The sequence below is a fragment of the Macrotis lagotis genome, chromosome 5, assembly GCF_037893015.1.
Source record: "Macrotis lagotis isolate mMagLag1 chromosome 5, bilby.v1.9.chrom.fasta, whole genome shotgun sequence".
NCBI classification, from domain to species: domain Eukaryota; kingdom Metazoa; phylum Chordata; class Mammalia; order Peramelemorphia; family Peramelidae; genus Macrotis; species Macrotis lagotis.
In genome coordinates this window covers 219373006-219396973 of record NC_133662.1, presented here as the reverse complement: position 1 = coordinate 219396973, position 23968 = coordinate 219373006, and the positions used below count along the sequence as shown (strand labels likewise).

General features: G+C 38.9%; 1 protein-coding gene across 1 annotated transcript in view; it reads left to right on the top strand.

Moving 5' to 3' along the window:
• Positions 1-6848: 6848 nt before the first annotated feature.
• AMPD1 (adenosine monophosphate deaminase 1) overlaps positions 6849-23968 on the top strand; it is a 30615-nt gene continuing 13495 nt past the window's right edge. Inside the window, exons 1-6 of the mRNA XM_074188496.1 lie at positions 6849-6857; positions 12044-12224; positions 15466-15631; positions 19648-19813; positions 21767-21986; positions 23553-23682. Coding sequence (XP_074044597.1) covers positions 12046-12224; positions 15466-15631; positions 19648-19813; positions 21767-21986; positions 23553-23682 — 861 coding nt within the window. The 5' untranslated portion in view covers positions 6849-6857; positions 12044-12045. The remainder of the gene's footprint in view (positions 6858-12043; positions 12225-15465; positions 15632-19647; positions 19814-21766; positions 21987-23552; positions 23683-23968) is intronic.

The following is a 23968-nucleotide window of genomic DNA, read 5'->3' as shown; positions in this document are numbered from 1 at the left end:
CATCTCATGAGAGGGAATAGGGCAAAAGACCAGAGCTAAATAGAAAATTTGACCTTCAAACAGGAGACTCAAAAGATACATGAAAAGGGGGAAAAAAAAGGGCAAAGTAAAAATCTTATCCAATAAGATGAAACTGGCTATATCCCCATCTGGCAGAAAGATTCTCATGACTCTTGAGAACTGTAACTCTATAAGGGAGAATATACTTAGCCAGAAGTAATGGACACTCATGACTTGCCTGTGACTCTGATAGAATGATTTAAAAACAATATCTCCTTAAAAAGGGGGGACAGTAAAGAGATGGGAGGATGAAGAAGATTTGAATGGGATAAATCACACTACATGAAGAGGTACAAAGGACCTAATGCAATAGAGGGGAAGAAAGGAGGTGAGAGAAGATGGGGGAAGAAAGGAAGAGAAGGGAACCATGTCAGAGAACTGCAATAGTTCTGTGAGACTGATTATGATACCAAATTATGAGAAAATAAGTTCACAGAACTACCAACACATTGTGCTATTTTCCTTAGATTAAAAAAAGCCTCACCTCTTGACTATGCTACAGAAGCAAACACTGAAAAATTCACTGTTGGAATGATGGATGAAAATATTTCTTTATTTTAAATAAATTTTAAAAAATGTTTTGCTTTTTAATATTACTTCAATTTCCCCTTGTACCCTTCCCCTTCCCAGAAAATTGTCCTATTTAACAATTTTTTAAAGAAAAAAAGGGAGAAGACAAAAAAACAAAGAACAACAAACCAACATTTATAGATTTCCCACCTCTACAATGGAGGCTAGAGAGACAACTTCTACTAGAATATTTCCATTATTTGTTGGGCTTCTTTCTTTTTCCCGTTCTCTTTTTCCTGTTCTTTTCTTTTCTTTTTTTTTTTTTTTTGGCTTTTATTGACATTTTGTAATGCTTTGTTTTGATTTCTCCAGTGTGGTAATAATAACTGAATACACAGATCCAAGGTGACTTTACCCAGTTTCACACTAGAATTGTGACTTGAGTCAAATAGATACAGATTTATCAGAATATATTCTTCACAAACATGAATTCTAATATATGAAGACCTAGTACTGCCTAGTCCATAGGCAGTTTATTAAGCATATGAATTTGAAGTGTACATTGATCTGGGGATAAAGATAAACAGATCAATGGATAGATAAATATTTAGATAAAAATTTACATGGATGTTTAGCTAGATAAATAGATGGCCTACTTAAATAGATATTTAAACAGATTAGATAGATAATTGATGGATATTTAGAGGGATAGAGAGATTAGATATGAATTCAGAAGCAGATTTGGGTACCAATGTATGGTATTGTTCATAGAAATAAAATAACTTTTGTATTCATGAATTAACTTTAACAACTTTGTTTGACCTTGGGCTGGTCTCTTCACTTCTCAATGATCTGGACAAAACTTTAAGGCCACAAGTTCCAGAGAAAGTGCCAACCTTCATTGGTAGAGAGGGTTTTGTCATCTGGAAAATGAAATCTATGTCCAGTCCACATTTCTATCCTAACATTAACTTTAAGAAATTGCATATAAGAATGATGAACAGAGTTTATGACAAATAAAAGACAAATGCACAGAGAAAGAGAAAGAGAATCGAAGGCACAGTTTGCAGGGCAAGTACATTCAAAAAAATAGGACAAAACTTCAAAATATAAGTTTCCTAAGGTCTTGTTGAATTGCTTTTCATAGACTACATTGATGGTCTTGATCCAGTCTTCAGAAAGAGTGAAAACACTCATAGAGAGAGAAAATGAGTCTTCCACAGCAAACTCAGAGTAAGTTCTCTTTTTTAGGGAGAGGGAAAAAGGGGGAAAGAGAAAGATATATATATATATACACAGAGAGATAGAGACAGGGAGAAAGTAAATGCCACCCTCCCCAACCCTTCTCTAAGCCAGAGAAGTACTGGGAGGAGAGCACAGAAAACTGCCTCTAGGCTTATATACATATCTCTCAAACAGCAAAACACATATCATTGAAACCTGTGGGAGACATGTATTAGAAGAATTCTTTGTTCTATCAAATCTCATTCTATTCTGGCTTGGCCTTGCAATCATTTGTTTCTTTTCTACATAAGTTGCCCAAAACATCTTCATGATGGCCTTAGAGATCTGAAGTTTCAAGGTCTAAGAGAAACTTAACTGTGACTAGGAGAGAAGAAAGCCCTGTGACCACACTTTGTAATTGGAGGCCAGATTCTGATCTGGGCATTTCAGAATGACCTCAACTGTTTCTGTTGAACTTGGTTTATAAGCACAGGTGCCCAAGAGAATAATAACCTATGTTTAGCATCGCAGTGTTTGCACAGCATTTATCAAACATTATTTATTGTGAATCCTACCATTATCTTCTGAAGCAGGTAGTACAGATGAAATTTCCCATTTTTAATGGATAAGGACACTAAGGTTCAGGAAGTTTAAGTGATTTGTGCTAGAAGAATCCTTTGGTTGCTCTATCAAATCTCTTTGTGTTCTGGCTTGGGCTTGCAACCATTTGTTTCTTTTCCATATAAGCTGCCTGAAATATTATCATGATGGCCTTAGGGATCTGAAATTTCAAGATCCCAGAGAAACTTAGCTGTGACTGGGAGAGAGACCCTGTGACCACACTTTGTGAGTTGAGCTTTGTGATGGGAGACTAGATCCTGGTCATGCAACTAGTATCCATCAGAAGTAGAAGCAGAACCCGGGTTTTTATGACTGAAAAAACCATTACTCCTTTCTGTGGCCGATTAAAATTGGAAATTGAAGGGATGTTCATCAATTGGGGAGTGGCTAAACCAACTGGCATATGATATATGTTACTGTGCTACAAGACATCACAAGCAGGATGATTTCAGAAAAACTGGAAAGACAAGAATGGATGCAAAGTGAAGTAAACAGAACCAGCAGAACATTGTTCACAGTAACAATGAATAATTGTGAATTATTTTGCTATTCTCAGCAGTACAATGATGGAAGACAATCCCAAAGGACTAATAATGAAGCATACTATCCGCCTCCAGAGAAAGAACTGATATTGTTTGAATATAGACTGAAGCAAGCTATTTTTCACTTTCATTCTTTTTCTTATTCAAGTCTTCTTGTATAAGATGACTAATATGAAAATATTTTCTATATTTGCACATGTATAACCTGTATCTGATTGCTTACCATCTGGGGAGGGAAAAGAGGGCAGGAAAGGAGGAAGGGATAGAATTTGGAACTGAAAATTTTAAAAATAAAAATTGAGATATATATATATGCTTATATGTGTGTGTATGTGTATACACCCAGTCCCAGCCTAGAAATGTAAGATCAATATAAAGAAATTAGAATGTAAATTGTACTCTTTAGGTTTACCATGAGCCACTGGTACAAGAGGAAGGAAGTTCCCTTTATAGGGATTCCACATTCATTTCTTTCCCAGTATGCTAAGTGCCCAAATCTTTAGGGTAGTGCCCTATGATTACAAGAATACTGGGGGGTTGCCACCCTAGGAACCCTAAATGTATTTCTTTCCTAAGAACATGCCAAGTCAACTGAATGAATGACCTATCTATAGCTAGATGGGGTCTCTGGAGAGAAAGAAACTTTTCATCTATTATTTATGGACCCCACCTCAAGGGAGACCTAAACACAAATTATGTTTTAGTATTCCCAGAAGAAATTCCATATGTAGGAGAGAACCAGAAAGATAACCGAGAGCCGGAGTATTTTGTTCAAGGTACAGCCCAGGAGTCATGGGACTGGACCAAAGAATATGGGTTGGGAAGTTAAGTGTAATAAGATTGGAAAGGTAGGAGTGGGTTTTGAACACCAAAAGGATTTAGGAATTTGAGCCTGGTAGTGATAGACAGCCACTGGAGTTCACTGAGTGGGTGGGTTGGGGAAGGGGAGTGTAACATGGTCACTGTGCTTTAGGAAAATCAAATTTGGTGACTGAATGGAAGATGGAATAGGGAGAGATTTGAGATAAGCAGACTCTTGTTGTTCAGTCAATTAGGTCAGGTCTGACTCTTCATGACTTCATTTTGGACTTTGACAAAGATACTGGAGCAGTTTGCCATTTCCTTCTCCAGCTCATTTTACAGATGAGGAAACTGAGGCAAACAGGGTTAAGCAGTTTGCCCAGGTTCACACAGCTAATGCAATAGTCCAGGTGCAGAGTAATGGGGTCCTGTACCAGAAGGGTGATGGAGTCAGAGGAGAGAAGAGGGCATATTTGAGAGATATTGTGAAAGTGAAATCAAAAGACCTTGTCACCATATTGGAGTTGGGGTTTGAGAGACAGGAGTCCAGGATGACTCCTAGACTGTGATTCTGCAACACCAAGAGGATGGTGATGCCCTCCTCAGTAAGAGGGAAGGGAGGGGGCCCAGGGTTTGGGGGGTAGATAGAGTTCCATTTCAGACATGAAGGAAGTATGTCCAGTATGTAAAGCTCTGGCTTTCCCCATGTCTAATAGCAGCCAACAAATTAGCAGGTGGTGCCTCGTTTGAATGTTTTGTTTTCAATTTAGTAGTTAACCTCAGTGTAGAGTTTCTATGCTAGAGTCATCAGCTCAGTTTGGCAAAGTCCTAGAGTTTCCATTTAGCAGGAAAAGCGCACACCATGATGTTAGGGGGACATTTGGATGTAACCCTGAGCAAATCCCTTCTCTCAGCTGTAAAATGGGAGTAATCCATTGGTTCGCGTCTAGGTCCCAGTTGTTGTGTGGATCAGATGAGATTGTGCGCATGAAGCACTTTGAAGTCCTTAAAGGACTACTGGTAGATCCTTAATAAATGTGAAGTGAACTGAGTATGTCAGATGTTTAACAAGTTCAGCTCCTTTCTTAGAGCTTATAGCAGAGAAGATTCTATCCATTTGGGAAATGCTATGGACAGTGAATTTTTGTCTTTACATTAAAAATGGTACTAAGTGAATTTCTGCCAAGATAGAAATAACTATGAGAGACAAAATGCATTATAAAAATTTGAGTGAATATACTGGGACCCCACTCACACACACATACATCTGTACGATGCACACAGATATACACATACTCACACACACTCACACACTCACATTTTCACACAGGCATGCACACTCATACACACATTCACATTCAAACTCACATACATTCACACACAAACGTACATACATATTTACTCACACACATGACATAAACACAGGCATGCACACTCACACATACATGCATACACATACAGACACACACTCACACATACACTCAGACATATACTCACACTCACACTTACAGACACACACTCACACATACACAGACATAAGGACAGAAACCCATTCTCATGATGGAGAACATTTAGGATCCTGAATTTTGTACCTGAAGCTTTTCAGAAATGTGAAAGAATTTATTAGAATACATTAAGTAAAAAAAAAAAAATACTCTGAAAAGGCAAGAACACAACACCTGAAGCCCAGGTGGTGGGAAGAATGGATAGCTGTGAATTTTCAGGCCAGCCAGCCTCCCTTCTGGCCATCCCCAGGCCCTGGAGCAGAGTGCCCCCCCCACTTCACCTGTTCTTCTCTCCATTGCCTGACTCTTTAAATAGGCCCAGATGTCATCCCTCTCTTTTTAGCCTTGGAGCATCAGGTTACAGGAGACAAGACAGAATAATAAAATGGCTGTCAGGATATTTAAAGCCTGGGGCCGGCAGCCCTCCCCACATTTGCCGTGCCTTTCTCTAGGGCTTCCCAGGAGTCAGGGTCCCCAGCAGCAATGCCTCTGTTCAGAGTCCCAGGTAGGTGAGCCAGGGTTCTCCAAGGAGTCTGCTTGGCAGGGATGAAAGGTCTCCAGTCTTCCAGCTCTGATGTTCTCGTGGGGGGCTCAGCAATGGCTCTGATAATTGCAAGGACAAAGAAAAAGTCCGGCCTGAGCCCCAAGCATGAGCAAAGGGTGAGTGAGAATCCCAGGTTTGGATGATGCCTGGATTCAGAGACAACCATGCTAGAGACCAAGAGGGTTGGATGGGTTGCAGGAGACCTAGGCCAGAGCCTAGTCTCTGCCTCTGAGTCGCTGAGTGACCTCAAACAAGTCACTTTGTGTCTCTGGTCTTCCATTTCCTCCTCTATAAGAAGGGAATTGGATTAGATGACCTCTCAGTCCCTTCCAGCTTGAACCCTGTCAGGTTTATGATCTGGGAGATAAGGAGACAGGGCGAGGGCCTCCTTGGCCCTTCCAGCTCTAAACCTACCATCTCTGAATTTGTCTGAAAGGTGAGAAGATAGTGGAAACATTCACCTCCAGTTTTCCTCCTGGTGCTAGTTAAATTGGAGTTCTAAAAGGAATAGTTTAAAGACATGGATGAGAGAGGAAGCGATGAGTGATGAGTTGCTCCATCATTGCCTCGCTCTCAATTATTGAAGGTTTTCCTTTGTTTCATGAGCTGCCAATGAATCCACCCCAAGTGATGGGCCTGCCTAGGGGTGAGGAGACACTCTGTCCTCACTTGGAAGGCTGGCATGCCAAAACAGATGCAGCCAGCGACTGGAATGAAGCTGCCAGAGTTCACCCTCCTCTGGCAGAAGCTCCAGAACTCAGGGCGTCTGAGTAGGACTTGGTGGAGCAAGATTAGTCTAGAGGTAGTCATTTGGCAACAAACAGAGGAAGTGAATCCCACTATTCTTCCCTGTACCAAACTTCACAGGTTGCTATTCTAAAGAAATGATCGACCACTCTAATTGTGATTTTTACAATTTGACCATACCTATTTGTTTCATTTATTTCTAACCTAAAGTTTATATATATATATATATTTACATTTATTATAACCTATTTTGTGTATTTCATAACTATTTGTTTATCTTATTTCTAACAGCTAAAGAAAACCGTGAGTACAGATGTTCCCCCTCTATGACTTGTTGAAATCCAAACTGGATAAATGAGCTCTCAAATCAGGAGTGTGGGCCTTTTTTTTCAGCAGTGTTATATGGGTACTAGCTAAAATAATAGCAACTGGCAAATTTTATCAAGGAAAATAATCATCATACATTATAGCAAACAATTTCAAATTAATTTTCTGGTACTTTTGCAAGCAACTTAAAATGCCAAATTTTAAGTGAACCTCTTGGGGCTTGGATTTGATATTGTGAAGTGAAACCATGTTTACCCCAAAATCAGAGACATAAAACAGGGGTGAATTGGGTCCCTTGTTAATTATGTCTCCCCTAACATTAGTTGCTAATTGGTTTTTATTCTAGAGGGAATCCTTATGTGATGAAAGAAAGGTTTCTTTTCTACTCTTTCTACTCTTTTCTACTCTTTTCTAACTTTTCATGGTAAAGACTCATTCTGCTCCCTTAGCCAATATCAAAGTTAAATTTGCCTCTTGATCGCTTCGACCCATTGCTGTTGGTGCTGCCCTCCAGTGGCCAACAGGACAAATCATTCCCTCCCATTATAACAGCCCTTCAAAGACTCTGATCTCTTTTCCAGGCTAAAAAGCCCAGAACCTTCAACTAATCCTCATATGAGATATATCCATATATCCAAGCTGCCATTCTCTACATACCCTCCAGCTTATCAATATTATCTTTAATCTATGTCATTCAAACTAAACATAATGATCCTAGTATGGTCTTAACAAGACAAAGAGCAGGGAGCGTCTCTCTTCCTTTCTTGTCCCAGGAAGCTCTACCTCTCTTAACCTAGCCCCAGAGCACTTGAGCTTTTTTGGCTAACATATCTATTCAATACCCCCTTCCTTTCCCCAATATTTTTCAGATAAACTATTACCCATCTAACTCCATCCTGTATTTATGGAATTGATTTTTTTTAACTTATTTAGTAAAATCATTTGATTTTCTATCTATCCCAATTCAATTTCATCTTAATCCAATTGACCCAATGCTCTAGCCCATCAAGGAGATCATTTTGCTTATCCTATACCTTCTAGCTTAAGGTGATTTACAATCTCTTGCACATGCCATGTGTGCCTTTACTCAAGTTATTGATGGGGAAAAGAAATGAATATTCCACAGGGTCAAGGACAGATTCCTAGAGCACTTCACTGGAGACCTCCTTCCAAATTGGCTTTGAACCTTTTAGTAACTACTCCTAAGTGAAGCATTTCCCTATGGGTAGTAGCCCTGTAATTTGTCTCTCAGACTAAGAGATATATGGGAGAGTGGGAAAAGCACTGATATTCAAAAGATCCAGATTTGAATTCTGGCTCTGCCTCATAACTGGGGTATGTTGGACAAATCACTTGACCTCTCTGGACCTCCATTTTTGTCATCTATAAAAGGAGGGGGGTTGGGCTAAGTGATCACCAAGGTCCCTTCTGACCCTGGATTATCGATCTCAAACTAAAATTTTGAACTCTACCATACTGCATGCTAATTTCATTTATTTGTTAATAAACACTGCTGAAAAATAACCAAACCATCCTGAATTTGTAGAGAATCATTGGTGTTGGATGTTGAATCAAGCATGATATCCCTTTTTCAAGAATCCTATACCAGTGTGTCCCCTCTCCTAGAGTTATTCTTGGACTAAATTGTTGGATACAGAACCAGTCTATGATTTTGTCTAGGGTATACCAAAACAATCAGTCGAGTTCATTAAAAAAAATTACTTAAACCACATTTTGAACCCTCTATTTAATTCCACAAATTAGATATAGGCATGTAAAATACTCTTTGAACTTGAGACATTTTTATAAGGATAGCTATAGCTGACTATGTGAGAAGGATCAAGTGCCCAAAGTATAGCTTGATAAATGATACATGTGCAAAGTCCATTTCCACTCTGTCAGGAAATTCTGTTGTGAAGGCACTGCTACAGCCTAAGTTACCATCTATGCCACTATTACTAACTGACTTATTTTTTTTAATTGCTCCATACCACATCCATGACATTAAGTTCCTGCTCATCTCTCCTCTTCAGTTGCATGTGCTTGCAGTGCTAAGATAGGGCTTGCATTGTCCTGGGGAAACGTGTTGGAAATACTCCATTCTCATTAAATTTCCCTTTTGAACCTTGAATATCTTTTGTGTTCTCGGAGAGTTGAACAAAATTGCAAGCTGCCTTCTCATTGTTTTGGGGATTTCTGCATGCTGTGCTTGAATTCATGGAAATGTTTTCAATGCCAAAAAAGTGCTAAACTTTAGAAAGGAAAAAAAAGTAGTATGATATAAGGGATAAGCCAGCCCTAGAGTCAGAAAGATCTGAGTTCAGAGCCTATGTCTGACATGTATTGATTTTGTTATGTATATTGATTGTGTGGACAAATCACTAAACCTCTTAGGATTCACATTAAACTCTTTTAGAGTTGTTTGATCTGTAACAGAGGAGGGAGTTTCTACACTATGATTTCCCTACAAGATTAAAAATATAAATTCAAACCAAAAAAAATAAATAAACTATAGTAATACAGCCAAAACATTGATCTTTTTCTGCTAACTTGACCATGACAACAGGACAGGTTAATTCTTCTGCTGATTCTTTCCATAGAAGTTATCTATCACTACCCAAAATATATTATTTCTCTCATAATTTGAATACTATTTGATTCTACCTACTAAATATTATAACTAAAGCTAATGGACAATGAAATCAGAACTGAAAGTGGGAAAACCGATAATAAGTAGGTTTTTACATAATATTCCTGAGCTATCTTGCTTTAACTTCCTAAAGGGCTGTGCAGACATTACAAGAGAGCATGTTTCCTTGGGTATATGTATGATCTGCTCCCTTAGCCTGAGGCTAATTTCTCCATAATCTATCATTTCACAACTAACTAACTTACTGTCATCTTTATCATTACTGCCTATCTGTAGCTGAAGCTGCCTTGAAGAAGGGCTCAGCATAGAGGCCTTCAGACAAGGAAGATCTTGGCCATTGATGAACTATTAGTGGGATGAATAAAACTGAAAGTAGAAGGAGGGATCTGGATTTGGATTTGCAACCAAAGGGCCTGTGCTCCAATCCCAGCTTCACCATATTAACTGTGTGACTTTGGACTAGACCACTCTTGTCCTCAGCTTCCTCATATGTAAAATGACAGTTGGACTGATCACTAAAGCCTCCTTTGAGTATTCTGCTCCAAAAGGATGATCCTACAAAAGGAGTCAATTGTAAACTTACAGGCAAAGAGACCTTTAGAGATCAGTTGGGACAGATGACCTATATCATCATCTTGTGGGACCTTGTCTTCAGGTTGTCTTCAGATTCTAGGGATCCTGGCTTTATCCTTTGCAACGTTCATGGCTCTCTCTCCCTATTTTTAAGGATAAGGCCTCCATAAGGAAATTGATTTGTCAAGGGTCCCAAAGGAAGAAAATTGGCATGAAGTCCCAACTCTGCTCTTCAGAGTCTCTGCCAACCCAGGAAACTTGATTTTGAGCTTTAGATAGTGACCTTGAACTCAGCTCATCCCTGTTGAACTGGGATTTGGGGAGTGCCCCATCTGAAACAAGAGAAAGGAAGGACCAAATTTAATGACCAAACTCTGATCAGGGACTTTCAAACCTTTCACAGTGGAAGGGCCACTTTAGGACCAAGGACCAAATTGATTCTAAGCACATACTGGCCTGAGGGCAGAGGGTTTCAACCCTTACTTTGTCTCTCACTGACTATGGCAGCTTGGGCAAATCTGTTTATCTCTCTGGGCCTCCATTAGGTTATCTATAAAATAGGAAGATTGAATTAGATGAGTTCTTAAATCCCTTCCAAATTTAAAAATCTGTGAACTGGTTTACATAGCAGAACACCTCAGCTTAAAAAGGATTGATGAATGTTAACAGTTGAGTCATTCTTTGTTTTCAGGGCCCAGGCAGAAAACTGTGAAGCCCTTGTGACAATTCCTTCACCTTCTATCATGACCAAACCTAGGACTAGCATGGGTGTGTTTAGGAATGTATCCCAGTTGCCAACAGGGATGACAGGAGTGGTGTTGCACTATTCCTCCTGTTCGGAAGTGTATGTGGGGATACTGTTCCCCAACCTGAGGGAGAGGTATTCCTTCTCCCCTCCTCACTGGCTTCCCATCCACCATCTCCTCCCCACTGTGTCCAAATTCACCCTCTAAATTTCCAAGACTATCATGCCACCCAGATATCTTTCCATGGGGTAGGGCAGAGTGCTCCCACCTCACTTTTTATCCCCCAGGTGCCTCCTGGCCCAGGGACCAGGAAGAAAGGAACTCCCTGCTGGCTGCACCAGCTGCCTCTATACCCTGTCCCTAGATTATACAATCTTAGCCTTCCCTGTCACTGTCTTCTTTCTCTCCTTTCCATGGAGCCCTCTTGAGACTCCTTCTAGGGTGGTACTGCAGGAAAAACAATGTAGGATTTAAAATTTGAGAAAGAATATTTGAATCTTGGCTCAAAGTCATTTCATTTCTCTTGGCCTCAGTTTCTTCAGTTTAAAAATGATTTAAAACTAAATGATCTCCAAAGTCCCTTCCAGTTCTAATAGTGTGACTGTATGATCCTTGATCTTTGCCTCTAATATTGTTTTTAATTTATGGTGCTAACTGAAACAACTTTTTTCAGAAAACACCATATCACTTGGCACTCTCTCCAAGGCTGGCTGTCCATTCTCCTACCCATGCCCCAGAGGGCTGGGGGAGCATGCTCCTTGCTTCCCATTGCTACATTCAATACCTCTTTACCACCATTAATCAGCAACAGCTTCTCCTCCTATAAACTTCACTCCCTGCTGTCCTGATCTTTGTTACTATCTTCTAGGGACACCCAGATTATTCGTCCTCCCTCCCTTCTTCCCTCCCACCTGCCCTTTAATCACTTACTCTACTCTAACCTCTCCTTGTTTCAAACACCCTGACCACCTAGCTCTTTGATCTTTGCAAGTCTCAGGACCTATGACTCCACTCTTTTTCAACTCTTTTTCAAACATGCCTTAAACATTAACCCATTCCTCTCTTCAACCCCAGTGAATTTTCTCCATATGTAAGATCTCCTAGTTACAGTCCTGACCCTAATAATGTAAATATTCAATAAATGGTAGAGATTGTTGGAGGAACACAACACTAACCCATGAATACTTTTAAAGCAATGGATGATGCAACACGAAGCTTTGCAGAAAAAGTTTTTGCTTCTGAAGTCAAAGATGAAGGAGGACGACATGAGCTTTCACCATTTGATGTGGATGAGATCTGCCCAATTTCTCTCCGGGAGATGCAAGCACATAGATTCCACCTGGAGACTTTATCTGTCACCACGGAAGGGAAGAGGTAAAATGTGGGTTGCATATAGTAGGTGCTTAATAAATATTTAATGAATGGATAGATGGATTAATTGCCTATAGCATATTTAACTGTATTCAATCCCCCTACAACCTGGGTCTCATTCTCCCACCCCTGCCTATAGGTAGGTGTAGAAAGACACCTACCAGGAAGATTCTTGAGTAGAATAACCCATGAGCCTGGGGTGATTCGTGACTCTGGACTACCAGCTTTGATGTTGTAGATCATTTTATAAAACAGTCTCCATCAGATGCCATCCCCTTCTGCCCCTCACAACTCTCTTTTTGAGCAAAACTTGCTTCTCTGCTACTCTTAGTCTGCTGAAGTAGTATCAGCTCCTTTAACACAGAAATATCATTGGCAGGTTACTGAGATATTGCTCTCTTTTAGTAATATATATATATATACACACATATGTATATATTAGGTATGAACATACATATATATGTATATTTATGTATATATTCACATACATATATACATATTATATCATCAATCCATACACATTCATATATGCATATTTGTACACACATATATACATATACACACACTCATAATTCTTAGCAAAAGAACTGCAAATATTTCTTTCCCCTTCTCTTCTTTATTTTTAAAATTTTTTTTTTAGGTTTTTGCAAGGCAAATGGGGTTAAGTGGCTTACCCAAGGCCACACAGCTAGGTAATTATTAAGTGTCTGAGACCGAATCTGAACCCAGGTACTCCTGACTCCAGGGCCAGTGCTTTATCCACTGCGCCACCTAGCCACCCCTTCCCCTTCTCTTTTAATCTACAGTGAGTAATATAAGATCACATAGATATTCCCTCAGAGAGTTTCCTCTTTCAGGCTATAAATGGTGCCAGAGAGAAATAAGACCCAACATCTCTTCACACAGAATAAAATGCAGTTCTCTTCCATTGAGTTTCTAACTGTTGCAAAACCTTTTGAATTTCAGTCATTTCTCTTTGATGGCTTTTTTTGTAGCCAGTCAGCTCTTAGCAAAACAATGTTTCTTATCCAATCCACACAGCTCCCAGCAAAGAAACAAAAAAGCCTATCTGTCTGTCTAGCTTCTGGCTTCTACAAATAGCTTCTCTCACTTCCTTCTGTGTCTTCTGTCCCTGAATTCTTTTGACTCGTCCTGCACTCAACTTTTTCTCATCTTTTGTCTTCTTCTCATCATCTCATAGTTTCAAAGCAGAGCTTTCTTGTGAACAGGGACCCATATCTAACTAATAACGTAAAACTCAAAAATTCTACCTCTCTTTTTAGCATAACCCTAGAAGTCCACACACACACACACACACACACACACACACACACACACACACACAGAGCATATATCTCCAAACAGTTATTTGATTTATAATTTATTAGCTATAACCTTCAAAACTCTGAAAGCACTCATTTGTAAATGAACTGATAGCTCACAATTCATTGCAACTAAGTCAATGCTCTGTCTTCTTCACAGAAGAAGCCTCCAACTTCTCTTGGGTCCTGAAAACATTCTTTACCTGTACTAAAAAAACTTTCATCTGGGATGCTGTGTTTCTTTTCAAACTGATTTTACTAATGTTATTTACACAGGTACCTATTTCAGAAAGCAAAATGTCCATCTAACAAAAGGGCAGTGTCCTATATCCTTTCCCAGTCCTATCCCCAGTCCATCCCCCTCCCCAGACCACTTGCAGCCCTTTGAAAATTAAGATTAGTCCACATAACAAACATTTTATGTAAAGAATACATTTTGTATTTGTGAATGTTATTCAGTTATGTGTGTGTGACCCATTGTGACCCCATTTGGGGTTTTCTTTGCAAAGATCTGGAGTGGTTTGGCATGTCCTTCTCCAACTCATTTTACAGATTACAGAAGCAAATAGAGTTACATGATTTGATCAAGGTCATGCAGCTAGTATCTGTCTGAATCAGAATTTAACTTATGAAGATGAGTCTTTCTGATTCCAAGTCCAAGACTTTAGCCACTGTGCACATTAGAGTAAAACAAAAATAACATTTTCTCATTCAATATCATAAATGAGTTTAAATAAAAATCCTCACTTGTAATAATCTATACACAATTTCATGAGTAAAATTCAACATTCTTATTCACAGCAATGAATATGTGCAATAATATATTATAAAAGCAATCAAATTTATAATTCTTATGTTATAATTCTCTATATGCAAATACATCTATAGGACATTGTCAAAATATATAAGCAACACATGGCACAGAATACATCATAGTATATATATACATATATATATATATGAACATTTAATAAATAGTTAAAACAAACATGTATTTCAATAATAATAATAATGAATGGGATAAAACTCAAAGCAAAATATACTTGCACATGATATTTATGTATCATCACAGAACTGTTTGGGTCTATGAACAACCATCTCTCCTCTTTTACTTCATGCTTGTAAGGCAAATCACCAGCTTAATAGTTCTGACATTCTTAGCCTAAGTTTCTATTTAGATTATTGATTATCAGTGACAGTTAAAGGTAGCTTTGAGCTCTTAAATTGCTTAGGTTGGCTATTACAGTCTCTTTTAAGTACATTCCATTCCTAGCCTACAACTGGTATATTGGAATAAAAGAGATGCTTCTGAGTTTAATCCTGCTTCATCAGCTGAAATGATATTCTCCTATGACCAAGATGGATTAGATTGAGTTAAACGATCCTCTAGAGCTGGAGGCTAATAATACATAAGTCTCATCTTCATCATCAGTATTATTATTATTATTATCTGCCTCTGTCTGTCTTCTTTAATAGGCAGGTATGCTCTTTTCCTCTGAATCCTATATGTAGAGATTTGTACATATTTATTTCCATATTGTCTCCCCCCCCCCATTAGAATGTGAGGTCCTCAAGGACAGGGACTATCTTTTGCTTTCCCCCCCCATTCCCAGCAATCAGCACATAGTAGGTGCTTAAAAAATTCTTGTGGACTGACTAACTAGTTGGAACCCAAAGATCATAAAGGGAGAAGAAAGACAAGAAAATGGTCAAGGAAAAATCCTATGGGGATGAAGAAGAAGAAATAGCTAAGGAAAAAGACAAGTAGTTAGAGAGCTAATGACTGCCAAACCAACTTCATTCCCATATTTAATGATTTTGCCTCAAATTTAATATTTGTAGAGAAACTCAATTTTGTCATAGTGAATGAAGTCTCTGCTGAAAGGACAAAGAGATGAAATCCATTTTTTTTCCAAGAATAGGAAGAAACGCTTCCGGGGCCGGAAGACAGTTAATTTGTCCGTTCCACATAGTGAACCATCATCAACCAAACTGTCCAATATTGATGACTACATTTCCTCATCTCCTGTCTATCAAACTGTGCCAGACTTCCAGAGAGTACAGATCACAGGAGACTATGCCTCTGGGGTAAGCTGATCTTTTCTCCTTCTGGGCTCCTTGGCTCTTTTTTTTCCCAGCTCCTCTCTCCTTCCCAAACCTGCTGCTTTTGCTTCCTTTCTGTTCTAATATCACGGTCATACTATCATATTGTTGCTTAGATATGATATTATGGTGTTGCTTATACTTTTCAAGATGCTTCTTATTGGGGTGGCTAAGTGGTACAGTGGATAGAGCACCGGCCCTGGAGTCAGGAGTACCTGAGTTCAAATCTGACCTTGGACACTTAATAATTACCTAGCTGTGTGGCCTTGGGCAAGCCACTTAATTCCATTGCCTTGCAAAAACCTTAAAAAAAAGATGCTTCCTATACCTTCACTCATTTTCTGGAGAATACTGGGTATGAGTAGGACTGACAGAAGGTTCTAGGCAGACATTAGTAAAATAAAAACAATCCCCCTGGAGCTGCCAGCGACCTGATCCACTGGGGAGTTATGATGCAAGAATGTGGGTGAGAGGAGTGGGCAGCACAGGGATATGGGACCAGAGGTAGGTTGAAACAACTGACCACAGGTGAGTGAGCTGTTTGGCTGGCTCCCCACCCAGCCATGGCTCCCCATCAACAAAAACCACACAGTTTCTTGGCTCTTATCCAAAGTCAAAACCAAATGAACTAATAATACCTGCCTGGAAGATAGAAGACACTTAATAGATATATATTCTCTTTCTCCTCCTTTCCCTTCTCTACTGCAAGGTGATCTCCTGGAACATCCCTGAGATTTCCCTTCCTCCCTCTGAATTTACTTATACTGGAAACATTTTGGAGTGCTGGCTCCAAGCTCTAAGATCGCTGATTTCTCCTCTGAATATAGGTCATCCAAAGAAAGCAGAGAAATAGAATGAGACAAGGACAGAAAGAATGGTGGGGACACAGAGAAGAGAAGCTGCTGTTCCTTGATAGAAGGTCCTCCCTTGTTTGTCTGAGATGCGTAAAGTGTTCTGCTCTTTGGAACAGATTCTAAGATGATAGGAGGGCTGGTGAATTCTTGGTTTAAGGAACCTGACCTACTTCTGTAGCCCAGACCAGTTGCCCAACTAATAAATATCTCTGCCACTTGGATCTAGAGCTCACCATCAGCACATTGGGGAAACTCAAGTTCAGCAGCTAGTGTCCTCTCTAAAAATAGTTTTATGACTAGTCCCAGAGCCCCTTCTCAGGTTATTAGGCCTAGAGGAGCAAGCTTAAAAGATAATCAGGAGTCCAAGTGATGAAATATCCCCCATTATATGGCGAGTTTATATAGCTCTTAACTGATTGTTCCTAGTTGGGAAGAGGTTTGGAGGGAAAGGATGCTCTTGGTGTGTTTAAATGGAATGATTATAGAAACTGAGATCCTTTAACTCAAAATCTCCGGAGTCCAAATAAATGGAAAATTCAATAAAGGGCATCTGATATAACCTTGGCAAGTTATGTAATGTTCCAGCCTCAGCTGGCTCATTTGTAAAATGAGGAGGTTAGACTGGATGATCAAAATTCTTTTCAGTTCCAAAGCTACAATCCCATAATCCTATAAACTTGGATGTACGTGGAGAAAGTATGAGAATGGAAAGTATGAAGATGAGAAGTGGGAAAGCAGCTAGAGGCCTAGAGACCTAAGTCCAATAAGACTAAATGAACAGATCTGGGCTGGAGAACCAGAATGGCATGGCAAAAAGACTTGGAGTCAGGGACTGTCTCACTCCAGTTATTGAACTTCTGTTCTATTTGAGCTAGTGCAGGATGTTAGAGAACTAAGTCAGTGGAACTTGTCTTAATTCTGTCACATGAAGGTGAGATGAAGGAGAGGGAGAGACTGAGGTAAAGACAGATGGAGAAAGAGGGAGAGATGAAGGAGAGAGTCAGAAAGAAGGAAAGGAGAGAGATAAAAAGAGACAGATAAGAGGAGAAAGAGACAGATAGATGGAGAAAAGAAACTAAGTTGGGGGAGAAAGGAGAGAGGGAGAGGAGAAAAAATGGGGGGATAGACTGAAGGCTGAAACAAGGATTTTCTTGGATAGTCAAGTAGTCAAAGATCTGAGTCAAGAATGTGTCACACTCAGATGACTGAATAGGACAAAAGAATCCAGAACTGTCCATATGGCAATGCTTACACTGAACAAAATTTAGTCCTTCTGTATTGTTCTAATTATCATTGTATTAATTCTCATTATGACTCCATCTCTGGCCCAAGAATACCCTGATTGGTCTGTTACATTCGGGGGTGTGACCCAAGTATTGGAATTAATGATGGAGGGACCAAGTTCCCAAGTCTGTATCCCCCAAGAAGAAACCTTATCCATACCTGGGAGAGGGGAGGTTGGCAGCTCCTGGAGAAACACAGTAGGGCTCAACTTGTTGGACTTCAGTAATGAAACATTCCATAATTTTTGATTGGGATTGTGGAGCCACTTTTATCTGTGGAATAATGGTATTTGGTGGTGGGCTTCCCCTGGGAAATTAGTCGATATAATAAAGAATTCACATTTTCATGGCATTTTAAAGTTTGCAAATTACTTTTAATACATGAGATCATTTAATCATGGACACCCTGTAAGGGAAGTACTATTATCATTCTTGTTTTACAGGTGAGAAAAAATACTCAGAATGTTTAAATGTCTTACACAGGATCATATGGCTAATAAAAATCAGAGGTTGAATTTGAAGCCAGGCCTTAGATTCTACATTCAAGCTCTCTAGGCTGCTACTAAGAAATCCCTGACATTTTTGACCCAGCGGCACATCTCCTGTACCATTCATTACCTTTTATAACTATAGATCAGAAGAAATAGGAAATCTGTATACTTCTCACCATCATGTTCCAATCTTAACTGGAACTGACCATTTTCAAATATTGAGTGCATCCAGCAGCTGGGATGTGATTTCAAGGACTCATTGGGTCCTTTCCTGCTCCCAAATAGTTCCTCTGATACCCTGATATTCATAATCCTGAAATTCATACTGTTAGGTCTACTCCTTGAAGTTCAGGTTTCACCTCCACAAGGTCATAATTAAAATGTACATGTTGTCTGGGAAGAGAAAAGACACTGGTATCATCATCATCATCATCATTATCATCATCATCATTTTCTAGTGTTTTGGGGGTTGCATATTGCTTTACATGTATCATTTCATTTGCACTTTCCAATAAACCTTTATTATTCCCAATTTACTAATGAGAAAACTGAGGCTTCACAGAGTTTCCATGATTCTCCCAAAGCCTCACAGTGAGAAAGAGTCAGGAGTTGGATTGGAACCCAGGTCTTCCTGACTCAAGTTTCAGTGTTCTTATTGACTATACCAGACTATGATAATAGTTTGTTTTCTCAGACTATCTAGGTATCCCTTTGCACAGAAAAGGACATAGAACATTGACACAATAATAGAACACTTTTAAGTTTTCTAAAGCACTTTATAAATATAAACTCATTTTATCTTCATATCAACCTTGAAAAAGAAGTGCTATTATGCATTCCCATTTTATGGAAGAGACAATAGAGGCAGGAAGAGGTTAAATGACTTACCAAGAGTCCCAAAGCTAGTAAGTATCTGAGGCTGAATTTAACTCAGATTATCCTCACTTAGATCCAAGTCTTTCTCCACTATTTGATTGGGGGAAAGGAGATGATTGGAAAGGCAAGCTCTCATTTGGAGAAAAGAGGGAGGGTGGAGTATAGGCAGGTCAACTTGAGACCACCAAACCCCTGAGAGAGAATCAACATAGGAAAATAAGGTCAGACAACAAACATTACCCATAGCCAGGGTAATTTTCAGTGTGAGCATTTACACCTGGGAAATCAGCAAATGATATGAATAAGGGTTGCTTTGTTGTTTTATTGATTGTCTAAAAAAATTGATGGAAAAATGTTAATAATAAACTTAAATGTGTATTGTAACTACATTTCCCATCCAAAAAAGATGGTTGTTAAACATTTACTAGCATACCACTCTGGGCCACTTTCCAATTTGGATGGGACTTTGACCCTATACTAAGAGGCTTTGTCTTTAGGTCACTGTAGAAGATTTTGAAGATGTCTGCAAAGGTCTATACCGGGCCCTATGTATTCGAGAAAAATATATGCAGCAGTCACTTCAGAGGTTTCCTAAGACTCCTTCCAAGTATCTAAGGAACATTGAAGGGATTCCTTGGAAAGAGGATGAAAGTTTAAACCCAGGTAACTGATTCTTCTAAATGTTAGTATGTCATGGATTAACCATCAATGTGGGAACTCCCCCTCTTCACCAACAGATTGAAAACCATCCATAACTTCATAGATTAAGGGTTAGGAGAACTGTTCCAAGCTCAGAGAGGTTTAATCACTTGACCATAACTTGCTAGTGTCTGAGGCAGGATTTGAACCAAGGTCTTCCTCACCCCAAGTCCAGAACTCTATTTCCTTTACTATATTGTCAATTATAATTCCAATGAGTACAGAGGGAGAGAGCCACCAGATTTAACTGATACTAATAGCATACTCATATTGAATCACAGTGATGAATATCAGTATTAGAACTAGATTTTAAATTGTGAGCAATATTATATATAGGAAGTCTATAAATTATCCAGATCTGGGGAGGTTACTGGAAAAACTCTCTGAATGGGAACCATTCACCCAGGTTCAAGAGACCTGTCTCTAGATCAGATGTCTTCCTATTCCATATATCTCCTGAATCTCCCTTGGTGGTTATTGTCTTTCATTCTAGAAGACTAAAATGACATCACCATGTAAAGATCAAGGTACAGTACTCCTCCCTAGTATTCTAATGGGAAGATGAGAAATGACAATTGCCAAATGAGATATTCCTGGGAGCAGGGCTTTAAAGCTCAATCTTCACCAATGAGGACAGAATTATTGGGTGACATGCAGCACTTCCCGCCTTAGAGAAGAGTCTTCTAGCTTGCAGCTTCAGGAGAGAAGACCCTTGGTTCTCAATAATCCCATAGGGAGCACTGAGCAATCTTTACCGATAAGAAGAGTCTTATGCAAATAAACTTTGAGTTCCTAGTAACATTTGGAAGATCATTTAATTAATCTTCTCACTTTTCTCTAGAACCATCCCATGGTATCTCTGGCAGGGACCAATCTAGAATATTTTTGTGGACATTCACATGGAGAGTTTGAATAAACTTTTGTGTATCTCCTTCTAACAATGAAGTTTTTATTAGTTTTTAGTATATCAGTTTTCCCGTATCAATCTTTTACAGAATTAAATCTGTTACTATGATCTTAATATAAAAGACATAGGAATGGGACTTTTGAAAATTGAATAGCTTATACTAAAAAAAAAAAAAAAGAAAGAAAGTTACCTTGTATCTCCCTTTAGTGGATAGAGTACAAACCCTGGGATCAGGGAGATCTGAGTTCAAAACCAAATTCAGACATTTAATGGCTGTGTGACCTCAGGGGAAATCACTTACCCTCTATTAGCCTTAGTTCCTCTTCTATAAAATGGAGACACACTGGAGAAGAAATGACAAAATCACTTCTCATTGACTCTCTACTTGGTTACTGTAGCTGAGGCCTTCTGTTTCAACTGTGATGGGAGAGTTATCAGAAACAATTGACTCATATAACCCTTCCATAATCACATTTTTCTTCCCCTCAATTTTAGTAGAAAAATATAGGGAGGGCTATTTATAGATAACATAGCCAGAGAAGGTTATAATAAAGATTTACCTTTTAACTAAAACCTCACTAATTTAAACCAATATGAAGACCAGTCAGAAAAATTTTTTGAAAATCCATATTAGATAATTTTGAGAAGATAATTTTTATTAATTTCAAGTATGCTCAATAAATAGGATAACAAAAAAATCAGTCCTTTGTGACATGTCCTGATAAATGGATAGGAATTATCATTGAACTTGTCATATTGGTAATCATATACAAATGAATTCTTATTCTCCTAAGTAGGTAAAATACCTTCTGTGTTTAAAAATTGTTTTGTTGGTTCCTTTTCCACACCTAATTGAATGTCATCTTCATCATCTTTGATCTGAATATTTCCAAATTCTGAGTTAATAAGGTCCATATTAAGGAAATTTTACTTTATTTCATTTTGTAACTCTTTCTTACATGAATCATTTTTGCTGATGTTATATTTTTGCATGTGTTTCATTGAAAAAGTGTTTACTCCTCCCCCGAAGAAAGGAGAAGACCCTTTCCAAAAAGACAATCTCCCTGAAAACCTGGGTTATCATTTCAAAATGAAGGACGGTGTCATTTATTGCTATGCTAATGAAGCTGCTGCCAACAAGGATGAGCCTGTACCTCTCCCTTATCCAAATCTGGACACTTTCTTAGATGATATGAATTTTTTACTTGCTTTAATTGCTCAAGGCCCTGTGTAAGTATTATTCACTTAGATGTCTACTGATTACAAAAATTTTTCCAACTCCTATCTGTATTCCCAACTCTTATGCCTAGCTCATAAATAAATTCTAGCTGACTATCTCATCCTAGCTGTAAATATTATTCTTTGCCCTTGAGATAGTGGCACAAATTATATCCAGGGTCAGAAGCACAAGCTGCCCTCTGCTGAAGGACAAAGGAAAGTAAGTACACTGCCCTGTGGTAGGAAACATTTTCCATTACTGGGGAGACCACCAAGGGACTGGGGAAAGGTGAGTCAGGTAAGTCACTTGAACATCTGATAACTTCCTGCCTTATTTAATTATTCTTATTAACAAGGTTCTAGAAAGAGTGGATGGGGCAGCTAGGTGGCTCAATGGATAGAGCACTGGAATCAGGAGAACCTGAGTTCAAATCAGTCTCAGACACTAAGTACTTACTTAGCTATGTGACCTTGGGCAAGTCACTTAACCCCATTGCTTTGCAAAACAAACAAACAAAAAGAGTAGAGCAGTGGGTAGAAAACCTGATTCTGAGTCAAGAAGACCTGGGTTCAAGGTCTTCCTCTGACATGTAGTGACCATGCAACCCTGGACAGGTTATCTAACCTCTCAGTATTTTCAAACAATTCTCAGACTTTTAAGTTTCAGAGCAATTGAAGATATTTATTGGTAGAGAGTTCTAGAGTCAGGAAGACCTGACACTAGTTGTATGACCCTGGGAAAGTCATTTAACCTTGTTTTCCTCAGTTTCCTCATCTGGAAAATGAGCTGGAGAAGGAAATAACAAGTCACTCCCACATCTGTATCAAGAAAACCCCAAATGGGATCTCAAAGGTTTAATCACAAAACTGAACAACAACATTGATAGAGGAAGCCCCTCATAGGGAATATTTTTAGTACTCATTTGCTCTGCAGATACATGGGAAATAACCTATACCAATGAATCCATAGGTTCAGATCAACAAACAAAATAAAATGAGATTCCAAGTTCCTTTGTTTTTATGCTGTGCTGGTCACATTAGTGCCTTTTAAATATTGGAACATCCTGGGATAAAGACACAGTTGCACCATCCTAGTTATGGTTCTGTGTCACCTTAATATACTTTCCTTAGCTGAGAGCTAAATCCTTAAAGACCAACAGGATCACAGATGGAAGACATCCTTGAGGTCATCTGGTCCAACTCCTTTATTTGATCCATGAAAGCTGAGACCTATAACAGTTATATGACTTGCTCAAAGTCACAAAGGCAATAGTTTCCTTAGCAAACTGAATGTCACAGACCATTTGAAACCAGCTTCCTGTAACATGCTGCTTCTCCAAAGGAAGTCAGCTATCAGTCCATGATCTAAATCCATGGCCTTGGCATCATTAGCATCATGCTCTAACCAAGCTAATACCTTTAATGGAGGGAACAACAGCATAAATGGAAATGTCTTTTAAATTTTTTTCATGATTTTTCATTTATTCATGATTTAAATCTTGAGAATTTTAAATAATACCTGAATATGCTGGAATTTTAAATTTTAATAATAATTCTGCCATTTGGGTTTTTTGTTAGTAAAACCTATACCCACCGACGCTTGAAGTTCCTGTCGTCCAAGTTTCAGGTCCATCAAATGCTCAATGAGATGGATGAATTAAAGGAACTGAAAAACAACCCCCATCGGGACTTCTACAACTGCAGGAAGGTAAAGGAGTGAAAGAGTACTGGAATCGGTCTCCAGAGCAAGACTCTGAGCCCCTGGCCCTTCCAGCTGTCCAAAAATCCCAAGAATTCCTATCAGACCTGAATTGAGGAAGGGAGGTAGAACGATAGAGAGAGCACCAGCCCTGGTATCAGGAGGACCTGAGTTCAAATTCAGTCTCAGACACTTACTGGCTGTGTGACATTGGGCAAGTCACTTAAACTTGATTGCTGCCAAAAAGAAAAAAAAGAATTGAATTGAGATTTCAGTGACCCACACTGAGAGAAAA